The 20,640-nt window shown below is 42.2% G+C and overlaps 1 protein-coding gene across 1 annotated transcript in view; it reads left to right on the forward strand.

The window, feature by feature from the left end:
* The window catches only part of OBSCN (obscurin, cytoskeletal calmodulin and titin-interacting RhoGEF), a 193,300-nt gene that overhangs the window by 67,627 nt on the left and 105,033 nt on the right, over positions 1-20,640 (forward strand). The window contains exons 34-48 of the mRNA XM_086614829.1: positions 912-1,184; positions 2,656-2,922; positions 5,787-6,053; positions 6,891-7,157; positions 7,773-8,036; positions 8,590-8,856; positions 9,133-9,396; positions 10,332-10,598; positions 11,678-11,944; positions 13,199-13,462; positions 14,194-14,460; positions 15,299-15,562; positions 18,802-19,065; positions 19,407-19,670; positions 19,973-20,236. Of these exons, the coding sequence (XP_086470955.1) occupies positions 912-1,184; positions 2,656-2,922; positions 5,787-6,053; positions 6,891-7,157; positions 7,773-8,036; positions 8,590-8,856; positions 9,133-9,396; positions 10,332-10,598; positions 11,678-11,944; positions 13,199-13,462; positions 14,194-14,460; positions 15,299-15,562; positions 18,802-19,065; positions 19,407-19,670; positions 19,973-20,236 (3,990 nt within the window). The remainder of the gene's footprint in view (positions 1-911; positions 1,185-2,655; positions 2,923-5,786; positions 6,054-6,890; positions 7,158-7,772; positions 8,037-8,589; positions 8,857-9,132; positions 9,397-10,331; positions 10,599-11,677; positions 11,945-13,198; positions 13,463-14,193; positions 14,461-15,298; positions 15,563-18,801; positions 19,066-19,406; positions 19,671-19,972; positions 20,237-20,640) is intronic.

Below are 20,640 nucleotides of genomic sequence, written 5' to 3' on the forward strand. Positions count from 1 at the left end.
GAGATGCAGTGGTGGTGTTCACTTATTAATTATTATAGTTAGTTATTAGAGACTAGGAGGTAAAGCCAGACTCCTCCACCTCTGATCACCTATCTGCTAGAGCAGCCTTGAGAAGTGAAGAAGTGTGCTTAATCCTCGTCATGGCCTCAGGATCTGAGCTACCTGAACTCGCTCTGAGGTTTCTAACACCAACTTTTCTGAGTGAAAAAATGCTTCTCTGTTACAAAGCTCAAGATAAAAGTAAAAATTCCCTGTACTGGTTTGTAGGTAGGAGCAGCATCAGGTATATCTTTGTATACAGTGATAACCTTATTTTATTCATTTAGTTATAGATAGATGCGTGTCTATCTATACCTATACAAATGATATGTTTTCAGGGCTGTTGTTTCGAGTTTTTTTACTAAAGCTGTAGTCAGACACTCTCTCCACTTCCCACTGTGTTTATGGTTGGACTAAGCTCAAAGAAGGTAGGGGCTCGGTGGTCCTATCCCATAGGAAACAAGTTATATTTGCTCTAGAAAAACAGAGGGGTTGTCATGAGAGGGATCATCTGCTTAGTGATGTCTAGAGCCCAATGATGCTGTCGGAGTCCTATTCCTTTTGGTCTTTCCATATAATTCCACTAGGAGAAGCTTTATAAAGCTGGATTTGCATTGTACTGGCTACATGTTCTGCTATGTGTTCTGGTGCTTTGAAGTTGCCTTCATCCCACTTTGGTGTGTGTCCTGTACATATTATCTTCCTGTGAATGGTTTTTGTGTTCAATAACAGGGGAATTGTGTTTCAGTCTTCTGTACATGAACATGTTACTTTCTTTAAATACTTACGTGGGAAATCTTGGAGTTTTCCATATCGATTTTCCTGGTAGAAACTATAGATTCCAGTAATCGATGTATCTATGTTCCTTTCAGGCCAGAAAGTGCTAATAACAGAAGACCTGGAAGATGTCACTGTGTTAGAAGGAGAATCTGCCATGTTCAAATGCAGAATCTCTCCTGTAGACTATAGCAAAGTGCAGTGGTTTTTGGATAAAACCCCACTCCATACCAATGAACTTAATGAGATCCAGTCTCAGCCTGGTGGATATCACTTGCTAACGTTGAAAAAACTCTCACTGAAGGACTCGGGGGTCATTACATTTGAAGCTGGTGATAAGAAAACATCTGCCAGTTTGGTTGTTAAAGGTAATTCAAACATAAAAATTGCAGGAGATGAAAGAATGTGTAGAAATAAGTATGATTTCATGTAGGTAGGTGAAAAAAAAAGAACAAAAATGCTACAAATTTGGCCCCATTGTATGTATATCTGTGTATGTTCAAGAATAGCATTACCTGTACGATGAAGCTAGGGCTAGGGCGTGAACAATTTGTAATCCTGGACAGCAATCAGTGTGTTGATTGGATCTTAGATGGGAATGTTATACTGTAGTGATGGTACATTGGATGCCTTGTCCAGTTTTCCCTGAGCTGAGCTGATAAAGAAGGAGAAATCAGTTAGTTCAAGGAAAAATAAAAAAGTGCAACGATAAGTTTTCGATTTAGTTGTCATTGCTTGAAAGGCAACGTTATGTGTGTTCTCTGCTATGTATTGTTGAAAATGAATTGGTTTCTCTGGAAAAGTTAAACCGAGCTAAAACTGCAGTGTTAATCTACTTCAGCGAGGGGAAAAAAGTGAATTCCAGACAGCCCAAGAGTGCAGGATCAGAGAGGTGTTTTCTTACTGGAAACAAAAATATTTCTTCTTACCCAGAGGTGTAAAGCACACTGTGTCAGGTCATAGTCTCATTCTTTTCCGAATCACCACATTTCTTGCAAAGAACTTTTTTTTTTTTCAAAATTTGAAAGTTTGCCCAAATTTGGTCATGCTACAGAAATGCAACCAGATTTTTTTTTTTTTCTTTTTCCTGCAAGCAAATGAAAGGTCTTATTTGCAAAAGGCTGGTTCTTTTTGGTGACACTGATATGTGATGCTATGATACCAAAAGCATTACGCTAGAGGGGATAAGATCTACCTTGGCCAGTTTAGCTACTGATATCTAGCTTAGGCTACTTCTATAAGCTGTGTAGAAAGCCAAGTGCTTCCAGAGAGCAGTATACCTCCTCTGTCCTAACGACTTATTTTGGAAGTGAATATCTGGTCTCTGGAGATGTCTGCCATCTTCCACTGGTTATAGAGACACCCTACACGACCAGTCTGAGCTATCTGCCTCATTTTTAGATGACTCATACCAATGAGATGAGACCTGCTCTAGATGACTGACTGTGAAACCTGTATTGCACCTCACTTCATGTAGAACTAACTTTTCCACATTCACTTAGAAGGTTCAAATTAATCAACTCACATGTAAAAGACCTTAGGAAAAAACGTGTCTCCATTTTGTTCTATTCAGCGAGATGCAAGAGAGGTCTTATGTTCTTCAACAGGTGTATTTTCTTCTCAGTTTCTCCCAGATGACGTTAGTTATTTACTAAACGTTTTACGGCATGACTGGTGCCTTCCTGAGGGCTTTATGTTTGTGAGCATCAAATTATTTGTTACTAATCTTGACCTGTAATTATGATGCAAACAATCTTGGAGGTAAATCTCGCAGACTACTTGTGATCTGAAAATCCACACCTCTTTTGAAACATCTCAGACGTTTTTATGTGATTCTAGAGAAGCCCTGCATCTTCACAAAGGAGCTGGTTGATACTGAAGTCATTGAGGGAGAGGATGTGATCCTTCACTGTGAAACCTCCAAATCAGACAGCCCTGTAAAGTGGTGCAAAGATGGGAAGAGCCTTAGGAATTCTTCCAAGTATAACATCAGCCGGTCGGGATTTGAAGCCAAGCTTGTCATTCACAGGGCAGAAGGAAGAGACAGTGGCAGATATGAGTGTGAGGCTGGAGCAGCTAAAAGTAGTGCGGTTATTGCTGTCAAGGGTAAGAACGTTTGGAGTGATGGTTTGGGTCTTAACTCATCGTCTAATACCGAGGTCAGAGTGATAAATTGAAATGATAAAACCATGAAACTATCCTGAAAAGGAACCTCATGTCTTTGCAGCACAATGCAGGAGAAGTTCTCATCGAGTCATCTAGGACAGCACCCAGAGAGGGGACAGAATGTGAAACAGGAAAATCCTTCATCTTACCTGATTTTAGCTCTGCGGAAGTTAAGTGCCTAAGCTCTCTGGAGCAGAGAGCAATGGGTCAGTAGAGAACAGTGGGCATCTCTGTAGGAGATCCACCCAGTGTAAGAGGTGATCCAGAGGAAGGATGGATCACCTTCTGAAGCTGTCTCCACTGATGGCTTTCTCCAAGGAGTGAGCTCATACACCCACATTTGTCTGGGTAATCGCTTTAGGCAGCCAAATTTCTTGAGTAGTGCATCTAAAGTTTTTATTCCAAAGATGATGAACAGGCAGGAGGTGCTGTCTGAGCTGGAGCAAAAGTTCTCTTCTTAGACACATGAGAATGTACTTCCTTGAGCACATCAAGTAAGCACCACGTAGGTTAGGTAAGTGTTGGGTCTGAGCCATGTCAGAACCAGGCTCACCTGCTACCCATGTTATAACTGCTCAAGTCTGTCTTAAGTCACTGCTCCAGCCTGAGGCTGAGGAGGAGGTTGGCTCCTGTGAGCAAAATTGCCCATTCGAGCAGATACAGGCAGGCTGTTAATGGCACAGGCTGGGTTTAGCCTGACTGGTGGATATAGAATCACAGAATGGTTTGGGTTGGAAGGGACCTTAAAGATCATTTAGTTCCAACCCCCCTGCCATGGGCAGGGACACCCTCCACTACACCAGGTTGCCCAAAGCCTCATCCAACCTGACCATGAACACATCCAGGAATGGGACTTTTACAACTTCTCTGGGCAACCTGTTCCAGGGTTTCACCACCCTCATTGTAAAATACTTCTTCCTATATCTAATCTAAATCTCCCCTCTTTCAATTTAAATCCATTGCCCCTTGTCCTATCACTACACATCCTTGTCAAAAGCCCCTCTCCAGCTTTCCTGTAGGCCCCCTTTAAGTACTGGAAGGCTGCTAGAAGGTCTCCTTGGAGCCTTCTTTTCTCCAGGCTGAAGAGCTGCAACTCTCTCAGCCTGTCTCCATAGCAGAGGTGTTCCAGCCCTCGGATCATCTTCGTGGCCTCCTCTGGACTCGCTCCAACAGCTCCATGTCCTTCTTGTGTTGGGACTCCAGAGCTGAACACAGTATTCCAGGTGGGGTCTAATGAGAGCAGAGCAGAGGGGCAGAATCTCCCTCGACCTGCTGCCCACGCTGCTTTGGATGCAGCCCAGGATACGGTTGGCTTTCTGGGCTGCAAGTTCACGTTGCTGCCTATCCTGCATGCAGTTCCTCTCAACATGCTCTGGCGGGGCTGCTGGGAAGTTGCCACCTGGATTAGTGAAGTCAGTGAGAACAGAAAGCATTTGGATTGTTGGAATAGTCAACCTGAACATCAGAGCATGAAGAGGGAAGGCAAGATGCTCACAATATTTCTCTAGAGCACAAAGAAACAAGCCAACTTAAGGCTGAAATCTGCTGTGCAACAAAAGAGAAGACCTCGACAATGTTATGAAGAAGAGAGGTGGTGGTTGATGGCCCAGATTTGCTGTCTTTCATCAGTACTAGGATGCTTTCCCCATACCTGCTACACAAAAAGGAAGACCTACGTTGACTTTAGTAGGACCTGAATCTCACACATGAGAAGAGGAATGTTTTTGTTAGGAAATAATCCCATTCATAACGAGTGTTAAACAACAACTCCATTTTTCTCTTCACAAAGAAGGATGTGGATGGATGCAGGGTTTAAACATACGGATTCGGATCACCAGTAGATGATCAGAATCAAATCATAAGGATGCCTACAACAAATTATAGTGTTGTAGCTTTCCTTTATCTATTGGGGTCACATCAGAACAGCAGAATGCAAAAATAACAACAACAAAAAAAGCCAGTAGTGAAATGTCCCAAGCTAGAGGTAAAAGAGGAGCGGAAGAATAAGCTGTAGTTTTTCAACAACCACATGACAACTGGATCATGGATCAGTAGGTGACTTGCATGTTTGTAAGAGAGCAGAAGCCAGGAAGAAGTTGTGGTTTTTTTAATGATCTGAAGGGAAAACACTTGAGTTGAGGTTTTTTTTTTGTTCCCCCTAGTAATTGCCTTCTCTACACTGACTTACCTTAAAACCTTGAATCCCAGGCTGTGCTAGAGCCCTCATAGGAATCTCCCCAGGGACCCTTTCACGTGCAGCGGTGCTTTCCTCCCTGTGTATGCTCTGTGCTGTTTCTCAGTCTGTATTCATGTCTGACAAAAATATGTTGTAGGTTTTTTTATAAGGAGCAATCAATACTGCTGGCAATGACAGAAAGGGCTTCGCCGTTTCTTTGTGTCCTCTGTGTTACGTGCGAGTTGACCTCAGTAAAGTTCTACGTTTTTTGTGCCGGTGGTCCAGCTCTGACCACCCATCTGCAGCATTGCTACACGCTGTTTGTGTCATTAATAGCAGGGCAGCATCTGCTACTAATGGTAATAACGACAACTGTAATAGTCACCATGCCTTCAGTAGTACAGATAGTGGTTAAAATAAAAAAAAAAAAAAAAAATGGTCTCAAATATTTTTTGCTGCTCTAGAGTGCTGGCAGCCAGATGTGAGCTGTAAGAATCTATTTACTGTTTGATAAAGCTTTTCCATTCTTATAGTTTTCTAGTTGGATAACAAAGTTTGAAACAAAAGAGGAAAAGTGGTTTCCAATCTCTTCAGTGTTTCCTTAAACATTTGCAATATTCTTTTCCAGAAATACCAGTTCTTTTCAAGAAAGAGCTCCAAAGTGAAGAAGCTAAAGAAGGAAAACAAGTCAAGTTGACTTGTGAGCTCAGTAAACCTGATACCCCAGTGAAATGGATGAAAGGAGACACTGTCCTCCATGCCAGTGAGAAGTATGAATTCAAGCAGCATGGTACTGTGGCAGAGCTCATTATTCGAGATGTCAAATCGATAGATGCTGGGGACTATACCTGCAGCACTGGGGAACTGAAGACAACTGCTCGAGTGAAAGTGAACGGTAGGCACGGTTAGATACATTGCTTGATAGATCTTCTATTTAAAAAACACATAGCACTTCTCTTGTGGCAGTGCCATCTACAAATTCATACGTAAAATTTAAAGGTAATATTGCATACTCGTAACACCTGTGTAATTTCCTTCGTGTAATCTCACATTATGCATCTGGGATTTTAAATCTGTAACTTTCCACCAGGCAAAACATAAATTAGCACAGAGGGGTTCACTTTCTATACCCTACGTGCCAGAGTTCCTGCCCTATCAGCTATTTTGCACGGCTGTGATTAGGACTGGAGTTAGAGATGGAGACCAGGAGCATTGGAGAACAAGAACGTGAAAACATACGTCCTGTCCCTGGGAAATTGCAAGCGGCCATCTGATGAATGCTTAGACCCCTGAACTCCCCAAAACATCCTTTTTAAAGGCTCTTGGATGCCATCTGCACCCTGCAATGCTGTTAAACAAATACAGTACCCTTAGTAGTACAGCAAAAGTAATGTGCTGGAGCAGAAAGCAGGAGAGAGATGTAGGGCAAGAATAGTGTCTCAGAGCCCTGCAGCAATAGGGAGGCTGCCCAGAGAACTCTGAAGGGGTCCTTATAAAAGATGAGAGAAACTTCTGCCATGCTCCTAGGGATCCACAGTAAGATGATAACATCCAGGGGAGATATTTCTTCCAGCTCCCAAGCAGAGTCACTTTGATGCCACGTAGCTAAGGGAGGGTCTAGTGCTCTGCTCATTTGGAGAAGGACTGGTTTTAAGAGGTGACAGCTATCATGAGGCACTTGTTCTACAGCAGATCAAGAGGGCATGTCCTAATCCTTGGTTCTGTGTTCTAGCTGTGCCTGTCCTTTTCAAACAAGCCCTGGAGAACACGGAAATGGAAGAGGGGAAATCTGTTTCCTTGCACTGTGAACTCACAAAAGCTGATGCCACCGTGGTGTGGAAGAAGGGAGGAGCCCCGCTCCAGGCAAGTGCCAAATATGAAATGAAGCAGAAGGGGACAGTGGCAGAGCTGGTGATTCATAATGCAGAGCCAGAAGATGCGGGAAGATACACCTGTGACACTGGAGACCAGCAGACCACAGCTCAAGTCAAAATCCATGGTAGGAATAAGACACCTGCTTGTGACCATTTGTTATTTTTCTTGCAGTGGTCCTGCTAGGTCCTGCACACTTATAGTGAGCATTCAGAGAAAAAAGGGATCAGTAGAAACAGAAGGCAGCTCTGTCTGGGTCAGTTATGTTGACCGTTTTGTAGGACAATACCTTCATGCTAATGGATAACAATCAAATATACCTGATATCAAGATACCTTCTTGTCTTGCCTCTGAAATAACTGTTCTGCTTTCTGCTCTGGACAGAGGTGCTTGTCTGAGCTCTAAGCCAGGAGGTAAGAAGGGTCTCAGCTACACATTTTGTTAAAGAATATGCAATTCTCTTCTGCACTTTCTCAGCGAGTTTGTCACGTGTCCGCGACCGTCGGCATTTGGGCAGCAGAAGGGTAATTACCTGGATTTTCTAATTATTGGGAAATAATTGTTTTGGTTTTATTTCCTCCCAAACTTATAGTGTGCTATTGTAAATGCAAACAGAGTCCTGGAAGTGCAGGTAGGTCAGAGCTTATGAGCTGTGCCAAGAGAATTTGGTTTGAAGTCCCATGTGAGGTCACCAGCTGGTAATGATGCTCCTAAAGTAAAATGAGAATGCTTCGTTCCTCAGCTGTCTCTGCGCTCCTCAAAGAAGAGCTGAAGAGTGTGGAAGCTGTGGAAGGTGGGACCGCCACCCTCCGATGCCAGCTGAGCAGAGAGGTCCCCGTGGAGTGGAGGAAGGGGCACACTCTTCTGCGGCCGAGTCACAAGTACAGGATGAGGCAGGAGGGCACGGTGGCAGAGCTACTGATCCATGATCTGGAACCAAAGGATGCTGGAGACTATACTTGTGTAGTGGGGAATGAAAAAACCACAGCAGCCTTATCAGTGAATGGTAAAAAGCTGGAAATAACCCATGAAACTCTGGAATGTTTTTGTCCATCTCTTCCCTCCTCCTTTTTATATGTTCCCTCACAACATCTGCCTTCATGTCCTGCTTCTACTTTTTTCATCCTTCCGCGTTTTCATGTTCTCCTTCCCCAATCTTCATCCATCATTAGCTTTCATTGTGCCCAATGGGGTGTGTGTGTGTGTTGTGTTGTCTTCTCTTCTCACTTTTCCTCAAGCAAAGGGTGCTGACATGCATGCACGTTTTCCTGAATTAGTATGGAAACGTAAGATTCCTTGGGTTTTCTGTCAAAAAAGGTTCCTCACCTTTAATGCTGAGGGTGAGTTTGTCATTTGTATGATGTTTGCATGATCCCTATCAAGGTCACGCATACTTTGATTCCCACAGAACAATTTACTAGAGGCTTTTTTTTTTATCAGCCACACACACACAAAAAAAACGGGATGTGTTTAAGGATAAGGCTGTTGTTAGAATAAGGTACGATAAATCCCAATTCGGAGATCTGGGTTGCAATCCCTTTTCCTTCTGCATCTCTCAGCCCTGCCAATCCGTTTCAAAAAAGAGCTGAAGAACGAGGAAGGCACGGAGAGCGGGACGGCCACGCTGCAGTGCGAGCTGAGCCGGGCGGGGGGCTCGCTCGAGTGGAGGAAGGACGGGAAGGTGCTGATGCCGAACGGCAAATACAAAATGAGACGGGAAGGGCGTTTCGCTGAGCTGGTAATCCAAGACTTAGACTTGACGGATGCTGGGAGCTACACCTGCGTGTGTGGAGACCAGAAGACAACAGCTGCTTTGAGAGTGAATGGTAACCGTTCCACTCGTGTTTCTCGTTAGAGAATATTCCCTTCTGGTTTTATTTATTTTTGTTTGTTTGTTTGAGACAGTACAACTATGTTGCGTACTGTTTTCTCTAATTTATTTCTCTCTACCATAGGAGTTTTTATCCCCTTTTCAACTCTATCCACCTATCAGTAGTGCGTTTTTGGTTAAATGTGTGCGCTGTAGCCCAGTGACTCACAGCAGAGTCTGGTTCATTTCAATCTAGTCCTGATTCCTTCTCTGTTGGTATTGCATCCTTCAGCCTTGCCTATCCTCTTCCAAGAAGAAATGTTGAACAAGGAAGCTACAGAGGGAGAGGCAGTGACTTTGCACTGTAAACTGAGCAAATCGGCCCCGGTCGAGTGGAGAAAGGGGAATATGGTCCTCAAGCCAAGTAAAAAATACAAAATAGAGCAGGAAGGTCCCTTTGCGGAGCTGACAATCCAGGATTTGGATTTGGCAGATGCTGGTGATTACAGCTGTGTGTGTGGAGATCAACAGACTACGGCTGCTTTGACAGTAAATGGTAAAAAGAAATTCTCAGCACGTGCCCCAAGTAAACCTATGTAATTCCAAACTCTCTTCTTCTTTTTCTCCTGTTTCATCTGGTCTCTGTAAACTTCCTATCCTTCCTCCTGCTGATTAATTTTTCTATTCTGTTTTCCTTCTCTCTCTCCTTTCACCTGATGCCCTCTTGATGTGCTATTTGTCTTCCCAGGTGCTCTGTTCAAATGCCAAGTGTAGTACAGGTCCCCAACTCAACACAATCTCCCCAGTCCAGTGTAGCTGCTCGTTTAAAAGTTTTCCCATAGGGATTGACCTAGAAGTGGAAATAATAGTGATTTTTTTGTAACTTAGACTGTTACACTTGTTGCTTCTAAGAGGAACAAGTTTTCATCAATGTATGTTGCTACACAAGGACTACCTTAATGAGAAATTGCCTTTTTATTCTCCTGCTATTCCCAGTCCTTTTTTACCAATTTTGGCTTAACTCTTCCAAAGCATATACTTTATCTCTGCAGAAAGCTGACAGCATGTTTGTAGCCGCTCTCTTTTAAGGGATTTTATTTGTAAAAATACAGATAGCACCATGAATCAGGCACTTCTGTAGACCTGCTGTTTTTCTCAAAGGAGACAAAATGCTTTGGGTCTCATATTGAAATACAACTTCTAATTTTACTCCTTTGATTTTATGATGTAGAAAGTAAAGGATGGATGGCCTGTCAACTGAGTTTGCAGATGGACAGACTTGCTTTTAAAGCAAGTTCTTAAGTGTGAGGATAAAAAAGTAAAAATCAGACTGAAATATCTTTTGAAATATTAGAGATTAGAACAAAATCCTGGAGTGTGAAGGTCTTATGGCTCCAGTGACATGGAGGTTCAGGGAGCTAGAAGAATCAGTAGATGATGGTCAGGCTTTCTCAGCTTTGATGCTGTGTCCGTATTACATTTACTCTGCAGTCCTGCCTGCTCTTTTCACCAAAGAACTGACAGATGAAGAAGCCACAGAAAGTAAAAGTGTCTCTCTGCACTGTGAGCTGAACAAGGCTGCTGCTAAGGTGGAGTGGAAGAAGGGCTTCAAGACCCTCAAATCAAGTGACAAGTATAAAATGAAACGCGAAGGTGTCGTTGCTGAGCTTATAATCCAAAATCTAGACACGGCGGATGCTGGAAATTATTCCTGCGTGTGCGGAGACCAGCAGACTATGGCAGTTTTAACAGTACATGGTAAAACAAACATAACAAGACACGTACTAAAAGTAACTATCCTGTTTTCTCTGTTCGTTTGGACAGACTTTTGGTTACTCTATCATCTCCTCCTTTCTGCCAGACCCTTATCCGCAGCTCAGTGATGCCAATGAGGTGCTCCCGTAGGCATCAGTGTGGCCGGGGTGCATGGCACAAGAGGGGTATCAGTGGGCAAGCTCCGAGAAACATATAGGCAACCTGGATTGCTGCTGCTGTTTTAATTAGGGTCCATCATTTTGCATTTCCCCTTGAAAGTTCCTTCTTTAGACTCCCTGTTATGCTCATGCCCAATAAAACGAGTTGCCTCAAAGGGACTATGACTTAGGGATTTTCGTGTTTCATAAAATTCCCAAAGGGTAGGTTATTCCCTGGAATCTTATTCGCATACTCCATTCCTGGGACAACAAGGTGCTTTCATACATACGGGTCAGTTGTCATCTCGTTCAGTTACTCTTCTATGTAAAGCAAGCCCAAACCTAAGGGATGGCTGTTCCCAGGGAGAACTTTGATTTTTACTGCAACTGACATGTTTGAAAGGATATGTCAGTTCAGGTGAAAATGCTTTTTTTTTCCCCACCATGTATTGAAATGCACAATTTCATTTCAAACTGACATTTAGAATGAAACTCCAGTGTTTCATTTTTTTAATGAACGATGTGTTTCCATGTGCTTAAGTATGTGAAAACACAGCAAACATCCTCCCATTATGGTTTAAAACAACATATAAGAAAACCAGTTTTTTTCCAGAAATTTCAAATCAGTATTTATTCCTTTTGCTTGAAATTTCCTAGGAAAAAATTGGATTTTCTTCTTTTGTCTGTATTGATTTGTGACTGTGAGTACACGTAAAATATCCCTATGGATTACTGCAAGCATTGAATCCTTTCCTGGTGATGACATTTTTTCCTCATACTGATTTATGAAGACTATTGACAATCTCTGTTCTTGTGTTGAGAAATCAGTTCAAGATGAGAGGGAAAAAAAAAAAATTAAACAGCAATGTTTCATTTTAACTCTTTGGAGCACTACATCTCATTGCTCATATTGCTGTCCTTCAGCTTTGCCTGCATTTTTCAAAGAAGGATTGAAAAACAGAGAAGCCACAGATGGTGCTACAGCCACTCTGCACTGCGAGCTGAGCAAGGTCGGTGTCCCGGTGGAGTGGAAAAAAGGGGACAAGACACTCAAACCGAGTGATAAGTATAGGATGAGACAAGAAGATACCACTGCAGAGCTGTTGATCCGAGATCTGGAGGTAGAAGATACAGGAGAATATACCTGTGTGTGTGGCGATCAGAAGACCTCAGCTGTCTTGACAGTCCATGGTAAAAAAAACATTCTCTTTTATGATAGCACTATTTCAGGGACATCCCTTTTCTCCAAGAGGTCTCTTTCCCACTTGCTTTGATGTTTTGATTCTGCAACGTTTTCTTGCTTTGCTGGCTGTGTTTCATCCCATCTCCCACTGTCTATCAAATTGGAACTGATGGCTTTAGACCAAAGTAAAGAAGAGTTCTGAGAATTTCTCATCTTAGTCTTCACTTTTTTAAAAGCGAAAATGGCACCTGTACGTAAGGCCAAAAGTGCTCAGACCTCCAGCAGAAATCTTGTTCTCAGAGAGTTTTTCCTCGTGTCCCACTCATGTCAGTGGATTTCAGTGCTCAACTTGAAGGACCAATCTTTAAAAACGCTGAGCTCAGGTAGTGAGAGGTTTTCCCATTCAGGAATGAATGACTGTCCTCCTCCTCTGTGGGACTGTGATATATTCTGCTGAGAAAATGGTGCTTTCCAAAAAAATCCCAAACCATTATTCTGCAGGTCCTGATTTAAGGAGTAGTGAGACAAGTTTTATTCCTGTCTCTGCCACGGTGAGCAGTGACAAGCTTTGGTTGCCCCTCCAGCAGAGTTCCAATAGATGAAAGAATAGTTTTTATTTGAGATATATCTTAAGAATAAGCTGGTTCCAAGGACCATGGCAAAACCATGGAGGCAAAACTCTCTTCTCTCAGATTTTCTACATGCTTTTACTTCCTCTTCTTTCTCCCAGCTGGAGGTTCCTCAACTCCTCTGAGCTGACACTTTCTTCCCTCTGCAAGTCATTTCCTTTTTACTTTGGCAACACAGCACAAGGTGACTTGCTGAACGCTACTAGAAAAAAGGTGCACCTGAAGTTATACTATTTTTTTTTTTTTTTTTTCCGAACAAGAAAGATAAATTATGGTGTCAGGAAAGGTAGAGATCTCCAGCCAGCAGTGCCATCGTCAGGGCCAACGACTTTCAATCAAAAGTCAGGTCATTAATGTTCAAGATAGACGAATTCAGACTGAAATAGGTAGAGAACACTGCTGGAATCAACTGGGAAATGATGAGCGTGCTGCATAAGTCAACATCAGAGGCAGGTCATGGTGGCAATTGTCCCTGTGAGATCTTGCAGCGATTTTCTAACAGATGCAGTTTTCAAGACTCTATATGATTTGTTTTCCTGTAATAGTGAAGGGCTGGCCTCAGGACCTCATCCTGATTTCCTCAAGGTCTGGTTAATGGTTTGATGTGCTCTCTGTTTGCATTACATCCCATAGCTTTGCCTGCACTGTTCAAAAAAGAACTGGTCAATACGGAAGCCACAGAAAACGGGACGGCTGTTCTGCAGTGTGAGCTAACTAAACCCACTCCAGTGGAGTGGAGGAAAGGGCAAAAGGTGCTCAAGCCTAGTGAGAAGCACAAAATGAGACTGAAGGATACCATTGCTGAGCTGACAATCCATAGCCTGGAGGAACAAGATGCGGGAGATTACACGTGCGTGTGCGGAGACAAGATGACTACTGCATCCCTGACAGTGCATGGTAAAATACATGAGTTTAAAAGGGGTTTTCTGCTTTGTCATCTGTGATCTCATGCAGGATCACAAACTGATCTCGATCCCCTCTATTATTTTAAATTGCTTTGATGACTGTATCAATCACTGGGAATACCTTTTTCTGAAAGTCCTTCTCCTAGGACTGAGAAATAGCAGATACAGTCTTTTCTGTCCCTGTTCTTTCACGTTGATGGAACCTGGAAGCAGATAATGAAGACCTCGGTAAAGTCTTAAATAACACTTTCCTTATTTCCCTGAATTAATTTCTCTAGGCATATCACAGAGATTTCACTTATTTTTCTTGAATGGAATTGAAAGGTGCTCTGTAATGATAAAAACGGAGAAAGGCAGGTGAGAATGACACATTGCAGCCATAGTGTTCGTTTTCATTGTGCATCTGATCTCAAGACACGTCTATGCATAGTTCCTTGGAATCTTGGGATCAGCTTTCTGTTGTTATATCTTAAAATGTCTTTAAAGCACGCTTTCCAGTACTGAAATAATAGTTTTACAACACTGATTTCCGAATCAGCTGTGACATGCTGAATGTGGTATGTTGCAAAGTACAAGGCAGGGATGCCCCCAAATCATTATTTGCCTCTCAGGTACTGTATATTCTAAAACTTTTAGAGATTAAAGTGTTTTAATCCAGTGGAGCAGTCAAGACACAGTATTTCCTCAGTTTTAAAGTGCTTTCTCTTCACCTGTGACCTTCAGCCCTTCCTCTGCGTTTTAAAAAAGAGTTGAAGAACGTGGAAGGCCCAGAAAATGGCACAGCCACTTTCTGCTGCGAACTGAACAAGCCCGCAGCTGCCGTGGAGTGGAGGAAAGGAGACAGAGCCCTGGAGCCAGACGACAAGTTCACCATGAGATGCCAGGGCACGATTGCCGAGCTGGTGATCCGTGGTTTAGATCTGACAGATGCTGGCGATTACACGTGCTCTTACGGAGATCAGAAAACCACCGCTGCGCTAAAAGTGAATGGTAAAAAAAAAAAGAAAAAAAAAAAAAGAAAAATTTATGTAACAAATCAAACGGATTGTTTTCAATCAGCTGTTTTTTAAAGTGGTTTTTAGTAGCAGCTTCGAAATTACAACCTGGTTTCTGATGAATTTGTCAACAAGTGGTAGGACAAACGCATAAATGTATGAAAGCACGGGGTCAGTGTCAAGCACAGATCAGGTGTTCATCACAAAAATTTCAGATATTCTCTTAGTACTAACTCATTTCTTTGCTCATGTTCAGCAGTAGTTGCTAAAAAAGGAAAATCACATTATTGTGATGTTGGTTGTAAAGATGCTACAGTCAAAGTTGAGAATATTACAATTTGGTGACGAGATGTTTTTGATAGATTTTTCAGCTTTTCAGAATAATTTGACGGTCAAGTTCTGCTAGACCAGTATCTGAGGAGAAATTTCATGGAAAAGTGAGATTGATGCCTCAGATACAGTTTAATTTGTGTATTTTTTTTTCAATAATGATTTGCATTGTGGTAGAACGTAGATGCTGTAGGCTTTATTTTCCATTGTGGTGGGCAATACCCAAAGGAAGGTAGGGCTGAGTCTTGCAGAGTCTGAAGAAGTTGAGATTTGTGTGGGTCTCTATTTCATGCCATAGATAGACCATATCATAAAAAAAGCTCTTACTTATTAATAAGGTGTTTTCCAGCTTTCCAAAGTCACTTTTATGGTTCTCAGAGCGGTTATCAATCCTACTTGATTAGAGAAGGCTTTGCTTGTCACATGGGGTTGACAGACCACAGATAAATTGTTGCTTGAATAGCTGCCATGGTCATACATTCTGCTCATTTTGAACTCCTCAGCCTTGCCTGCACATTTCAAGAACGAGATGAAGAACGAAGAAGCCACAGAAGGTGGAACAGCCACGCTACAATGTGAGCTGTCTAGGGCTGCCTCTGTGGAGTGGAAAAAGAAACACAAAGTGCTCAAATCGAGTGAAAAATATACTATGAGACAGGAAGGTACTACAGCACAACTGCTGATCCATGCTTTAGAAGTCAAGGATGCTGGGGAGTATACCTGTGTGTGTGGAGATGTGAAGACTACTGCAGCACTGACAGTGCACGGTAAAGAAAACAGAAATGAGAAATTTTTGTGTGATGTTTCCCCTGTTTCCTCTGGAAGCCTCAGTACTGACACACAATGAGTTCTTTCTCTAATCTCGCCATCATTAATTCTGTTGGTAATGGATTTTCTTGGGTTTAGTGTGATTTTTGTTGTCTAGTTCTAACTAGAACTGTAGTTCCATTCATTATACTAATGTTTTCCCTGTGGTGTTCTCCTTGCTTTTGTTGGTGCACAGCTATACTGCTTTGCACCACACTGAAGGATTCCATGAGCTTGCGTTTCTTCATAGAATCATAGAAGGGTTTGGGTTGGAAGGGACCTCAAAGATCATCCAGTTCCAACCCCCCTGCCATGGGCAGGGACACCCACCACTACACCAGGTTGCCCAAAGCCTCATCCAACCTGGCCTTGAGCGCTTCCAGGAATGGGGCATTAGTGTTGCAGTTATCTGATTTTCTAGTATAACACACAAATACAAAGCAAAAGTTTAGGCTACAGCCTGTCAGGCTCTTTTTACAGAACCAATTAGGATTAAACATGGAATAAAAATTGCCCTCTCTTGACTTCTTACTCTTTAACAGTCTCCCATGAAAAGTCATTATTTGTTCTGTTTCCTTGCTTTTGACTGGAGCCTAGAGAGATGGAACAGCAGGAACATTCTTGCTTCTTAAAAAGAGAGATCTTGGATTTCAAGTTACATTAGGATTAGCCAGATAATTTTAAATAGTGCAAACAAAACTTGATTCAATGGAACGTTTTTGTGTAACTCTGACCAAGGATCATGTAGATTTGTTTTCTGATATTGCAGAATACTCAGCATTATAGTGTGAGATTATTTCACACTCCTCAAATTCATCTGCTAACTTTCCTTGGAAGAGATGGAAGCTTGATTTCCGTTATTAACATAGGAAAGTGAGAAGTGGTTTCAGCCATCTTTCTCACTGGAAATTCAGTAGGTCAATGAGTTGGTTTCTTTTTACTGCCCAGACTTTTTCATCTTGATATTTACCAATAAAACAAGGATGGCTTTTTTCTTGAACTTCCAGTTTAACCACGGGAAATAGAATTGGACAGGATCTCTATAGGTCATCTAGTCCATCCTTGAGCCTCAAGTCACCATCACGCCTACCTAGCCTCACTCCAGTACTCAAGAATTTGCAGTTCCCCTGGACGCTCATTCCACTGGACACTCATTCCACTGCCTTTTCATCAATACTTCCAGAAAGTTCTTCCTAATTTCAACAAGTCTTTCTTGAGCTGGCTTAAGTCATTACTTCTTGTCCCATATCCTGTAGAAATTGAGAAATATTTGTATTTTCCTGTCTGTGAAAGATTAGAAGACTTATATCATGTCTCCTTTCCTTTTTCTCTTCTCTGGACTAAGCACCTTCAATCCTCTTTCTTCGTAGGTCATGTTTTCTAGACTTCAGGTCTTATTTGTTGCTTTCTGGCCCATCTTCAGTTAATCCGTACCTTTCTGAAAGTGTGGTGGCCAAAAGTAGACTACAGTGCTCCATCTGAGACTTTGACAGACTGGAGCAGGACAGAAGGGCTTCATGTGTCTTGCATATGACCCTTTGTTTATATACTCTTATTAAGATATTTGCTTTATTCACATCAGAATTGCATTTTTTAACTTGCATTTTCTCCGTGATGCCTTGTAACACCAAATCTCTCTCTGCAGATCTGCTGCCTACTGTTCATCATCTTGTATTTGTGTTGTCGATTGTTCCTAAATGTGGTATTTTGCACCTGCTTTTGCTGAATTGTAGCCTATTTTTTCATCACTGCTTCATCAAGACCTTCCATATCCTAATCCTTTTTAGCGAAGTGTTTTCAGCTTCTCTCCCTTCCCAGCTTGAGATCATCTGCAAAGTTAATGACTACTCTGCATTTAATTGTCCAAGTCACTAAAGAAAATGCTGAATAATACTGGACTCTGGAGTATTGAGGAATTCTACTCAACTCATTCTTTCATTGTGAGGATAAATCACAGTTGAATATTCATTCTTTGACTGTGGTTTACAAACTTGTGGTGCTTCCTACCATGGTTCCACCTATACCTAAGGGAGGGTAAGATCTTTCTTGACTGTCCTGGGAACTTAGGTTCTTGATTTACATGGTGAGAACTCAATGTGTGCATTTCAATCTGAGACCTTTTTCACCTCTGAGTGTCTCTTTATTCTATACTTGTGGAACACCACCCATTCTCTTTGACTTCTCCAGTGTATGATATTGTTTGAGCCTGTACTTTAAGTATTTCAGGGCAAATTTCACCACAACAAGGTGCTTTGAGAATATTCAGTTTATTTAAATGTTCTCGAGTCTTTTTTTTTTTTCTTATCCTATCCAGAATTCCTATTACTTTCTTAGCTATCATTAACTCTTAGTATTAAAGAAGAAAAAGGGATTAAACACTTCACTTATTTCTTGCTGGTCAGAGTCAGGAATTGGAGGTCCTCCTCTCCTGTTCTTTATATCTGTTCTATGTCCAAAAGTGGCTGCCACCCCATTCCAAAGACTTAGCAGATATTGTCCCATCTTGCTGCTCCCTCAGTACATATTAGAATCATAGAATCATAGAATGGTTAGGGCTGGAAGGGACCTTCAAAGGTCATCTAGTCCAACCCCCCTGCAAGGAACAGGGATATCTCCAACTATATTACCACCTTACCATCCAGTCTCATGCTCTGAAAGATTCTATTAGTTGTTCCAAAAGGGATGGGGTGTTAGGATGCACCTGAACTTCCTGGTGTGAAGGTCTTATAGCAGATTTCCACAATGGAGACATCATCTTTATTTTCCCTTTTTATTGTTACCCAAGCACTTTCAAGAGGTCTTTCTGATTCTGCTCTTCAGCCTCATCCTGACTCTTGGGCCAGGTCTGTAGGCATCCTTAACATGTAAGGTAAAACCTTTTCATTTTTCCCTTTAGCTTTTGTTCCTGATCATGGTGTAACCTGCTATATCAATTTCCTGGGCTGAATTATACTGAGAAAATTACAGTTTTGACCATATATGAACTTTTCCCATTCTCCATGCATCTCTAAACCAATCAGCAGATTTATCTATGGTATAAGATCCTTTTCTGTCTATGATACGTATTAGTATCTTCCTTCTGTGAGATGATTTTCATGTCAATAACTAGACATGGATAGACATTGGTAGACATCAGGTTCATTTTTTTTGGTGGCCAAGAACTGCTTATCATGAAAATGTTTGCTCCTCTGTTTCTCAGCCCTTCCTGCTCTCTTCAAAGAAGAGTTAAGAAATGAGGAAGCCACGGAGGGTGAAGTAGTCACTCTGCACTGTGAGCTGACCAAGACTGCTTCAGTGGAGTGGAAAAAAGGACACACAGTACTCAAACCTAGCGAGAAATACAAAATGAGGCAGAAGGATGCCACTGCAGAACTGGTGATCCATAATCTAAATGAGAGTGATGCTGGTGATTATACCTGCGTGTGTGGGGATAAGCAGTCCACAGCTTCCTTAGCAGTACATGGTAATAACTAATTTCGTCTACATGTCCTCATTATCAAGTTGATGGTTTGAATTCATTTTTTTCCCTCCGTGTTTGTTGTTAACGCTGCATAATTCCTCTGAGTCTGACTTCGCGTGTCATAGTAATGAGAATTAATTTGCATTGTGTGATTTAAGGGAAAAACCTTTACCCCAAGTCCTTATAAAAAGTGGTTTTAGGACCTGATCCTTAAAGTAGATGTGAGATCAGGCCTGAGGACAGCTCCCCACTGTTGCCCTCAGCTCTCCTTCCCCCAACCCTGCCCTTCACCTGGAGGCTGTGTTTGCTGCTCCGTTTTAACCCTCTGTCCCTTGCATCCTCAGCGCTGCCTGCACGCATCAAGGAAAGCCTGAAGGACAAGGAGGTAACAGAAGGTCAAGCAGTCACTCTGCTCTGTGAGCTGACCAAGGTTGCTCAAGTAGAGTGGAGAAAGGGAAGCAGTTTGCTGAGAGCCAGCGACAAATACAAAATGAGACAGGAGGGCACGGTCGTGAAGCTGCTTATCCATGACGTAGAATTGAAAGATGCTGGAGAATACACTTGTGTGTGTGGAGAACAGGAGACAACAGCTGCCCTGATAGTGCATGGTAAAAAACATATACATGTATCTGTACTATTATGTTTTTCTCTACCAGCTCATCTCTATTGGTTGTGTGTTCACCTGTGGAGGAATTTTGGTTTTTATATTTGCAAACTGTCTCTAAGATCTGGTTGCATCCAGGTTGCTTTTCTGTTTCTGTCTATTGGTTCGTCCCATGTCCCAAAATTATGGGGAAAGGAAACTCTTTCCACCCTAAAATATTCTCTGTTTCTGTACCACTGTGTCCCTGTCATTATCTGTGTGCCACGTGTCATTTTTAATGTCCGTTGTCTGTTTTGTGACCTTCAGCCCTGCCTGCACTTTTCAAAGAAGACCTGAAGGACCTGCAAGCCATGGAAAGCCAAACAGCCACTCTGCGCTGTGAGCTGACCAAGGCTGCAGCTGTGTCATGGAAGAAAGGGAATAAAATACTCAGGACAAGTGAAAAATACATCATGCGGCAGGATAATGCCCTTGCCGAGCTGGAAATTTGTGATCTAGAGCTGCAGGATGCAGGAGATTACACCTGTGTGTGTGGAGACCAACACACCACGGCTTCTCTGACAGTGAATGGTAAATTCATCTTGCAGATGACTGTTCATTTTTTGTTTCTCTGAAATATCCTGTTGCTGTACGAAGTGCTGACCGATCAGCTTTTCCCTTGGAATTAATTTGTGTTCAGGAATGGAGAACTTCTTGTTCTGATGTTAAATTTTGGTCTGATATTCCTGAAAAGGTAGCTGAGGACATGATTATTTCTCCATGCAGACAAACTGCTATGTTATAAGTTTAAGGGAATGGTGCCTAGGAAATGCTCCTGTTAGACCAGGTGAGATGTCCTGCCCCCATGGAGGGTGGCCCTGTGATAAATTCTCTAAATTGCATCTTGAATCCATCCAGCCTGTTGTACTTTGTCCTGTCAGCTCAGCACTTCTTTTGTTACTGTCACTGCTGGATTTAGTTTTCCAGATCATTGT

The sequence above is a fragment of the Tauraco erythrolophus genome, chromosome 7 (genome assembly GCF_009769465.1).
Source record: "Tauraco erythrolophus isolate bTauEry1 chromosome 7, bTauEry1.pri, whole genome shotgun sequence".
In the NCBI taxonomy this organism is placed as follows: domain Eukaryota; kingdom Metazoa; phylum Chordata; class Aves; order Musophagiformes; family Musophagidae; genus Tauraco; species Tauraco erythrolophus.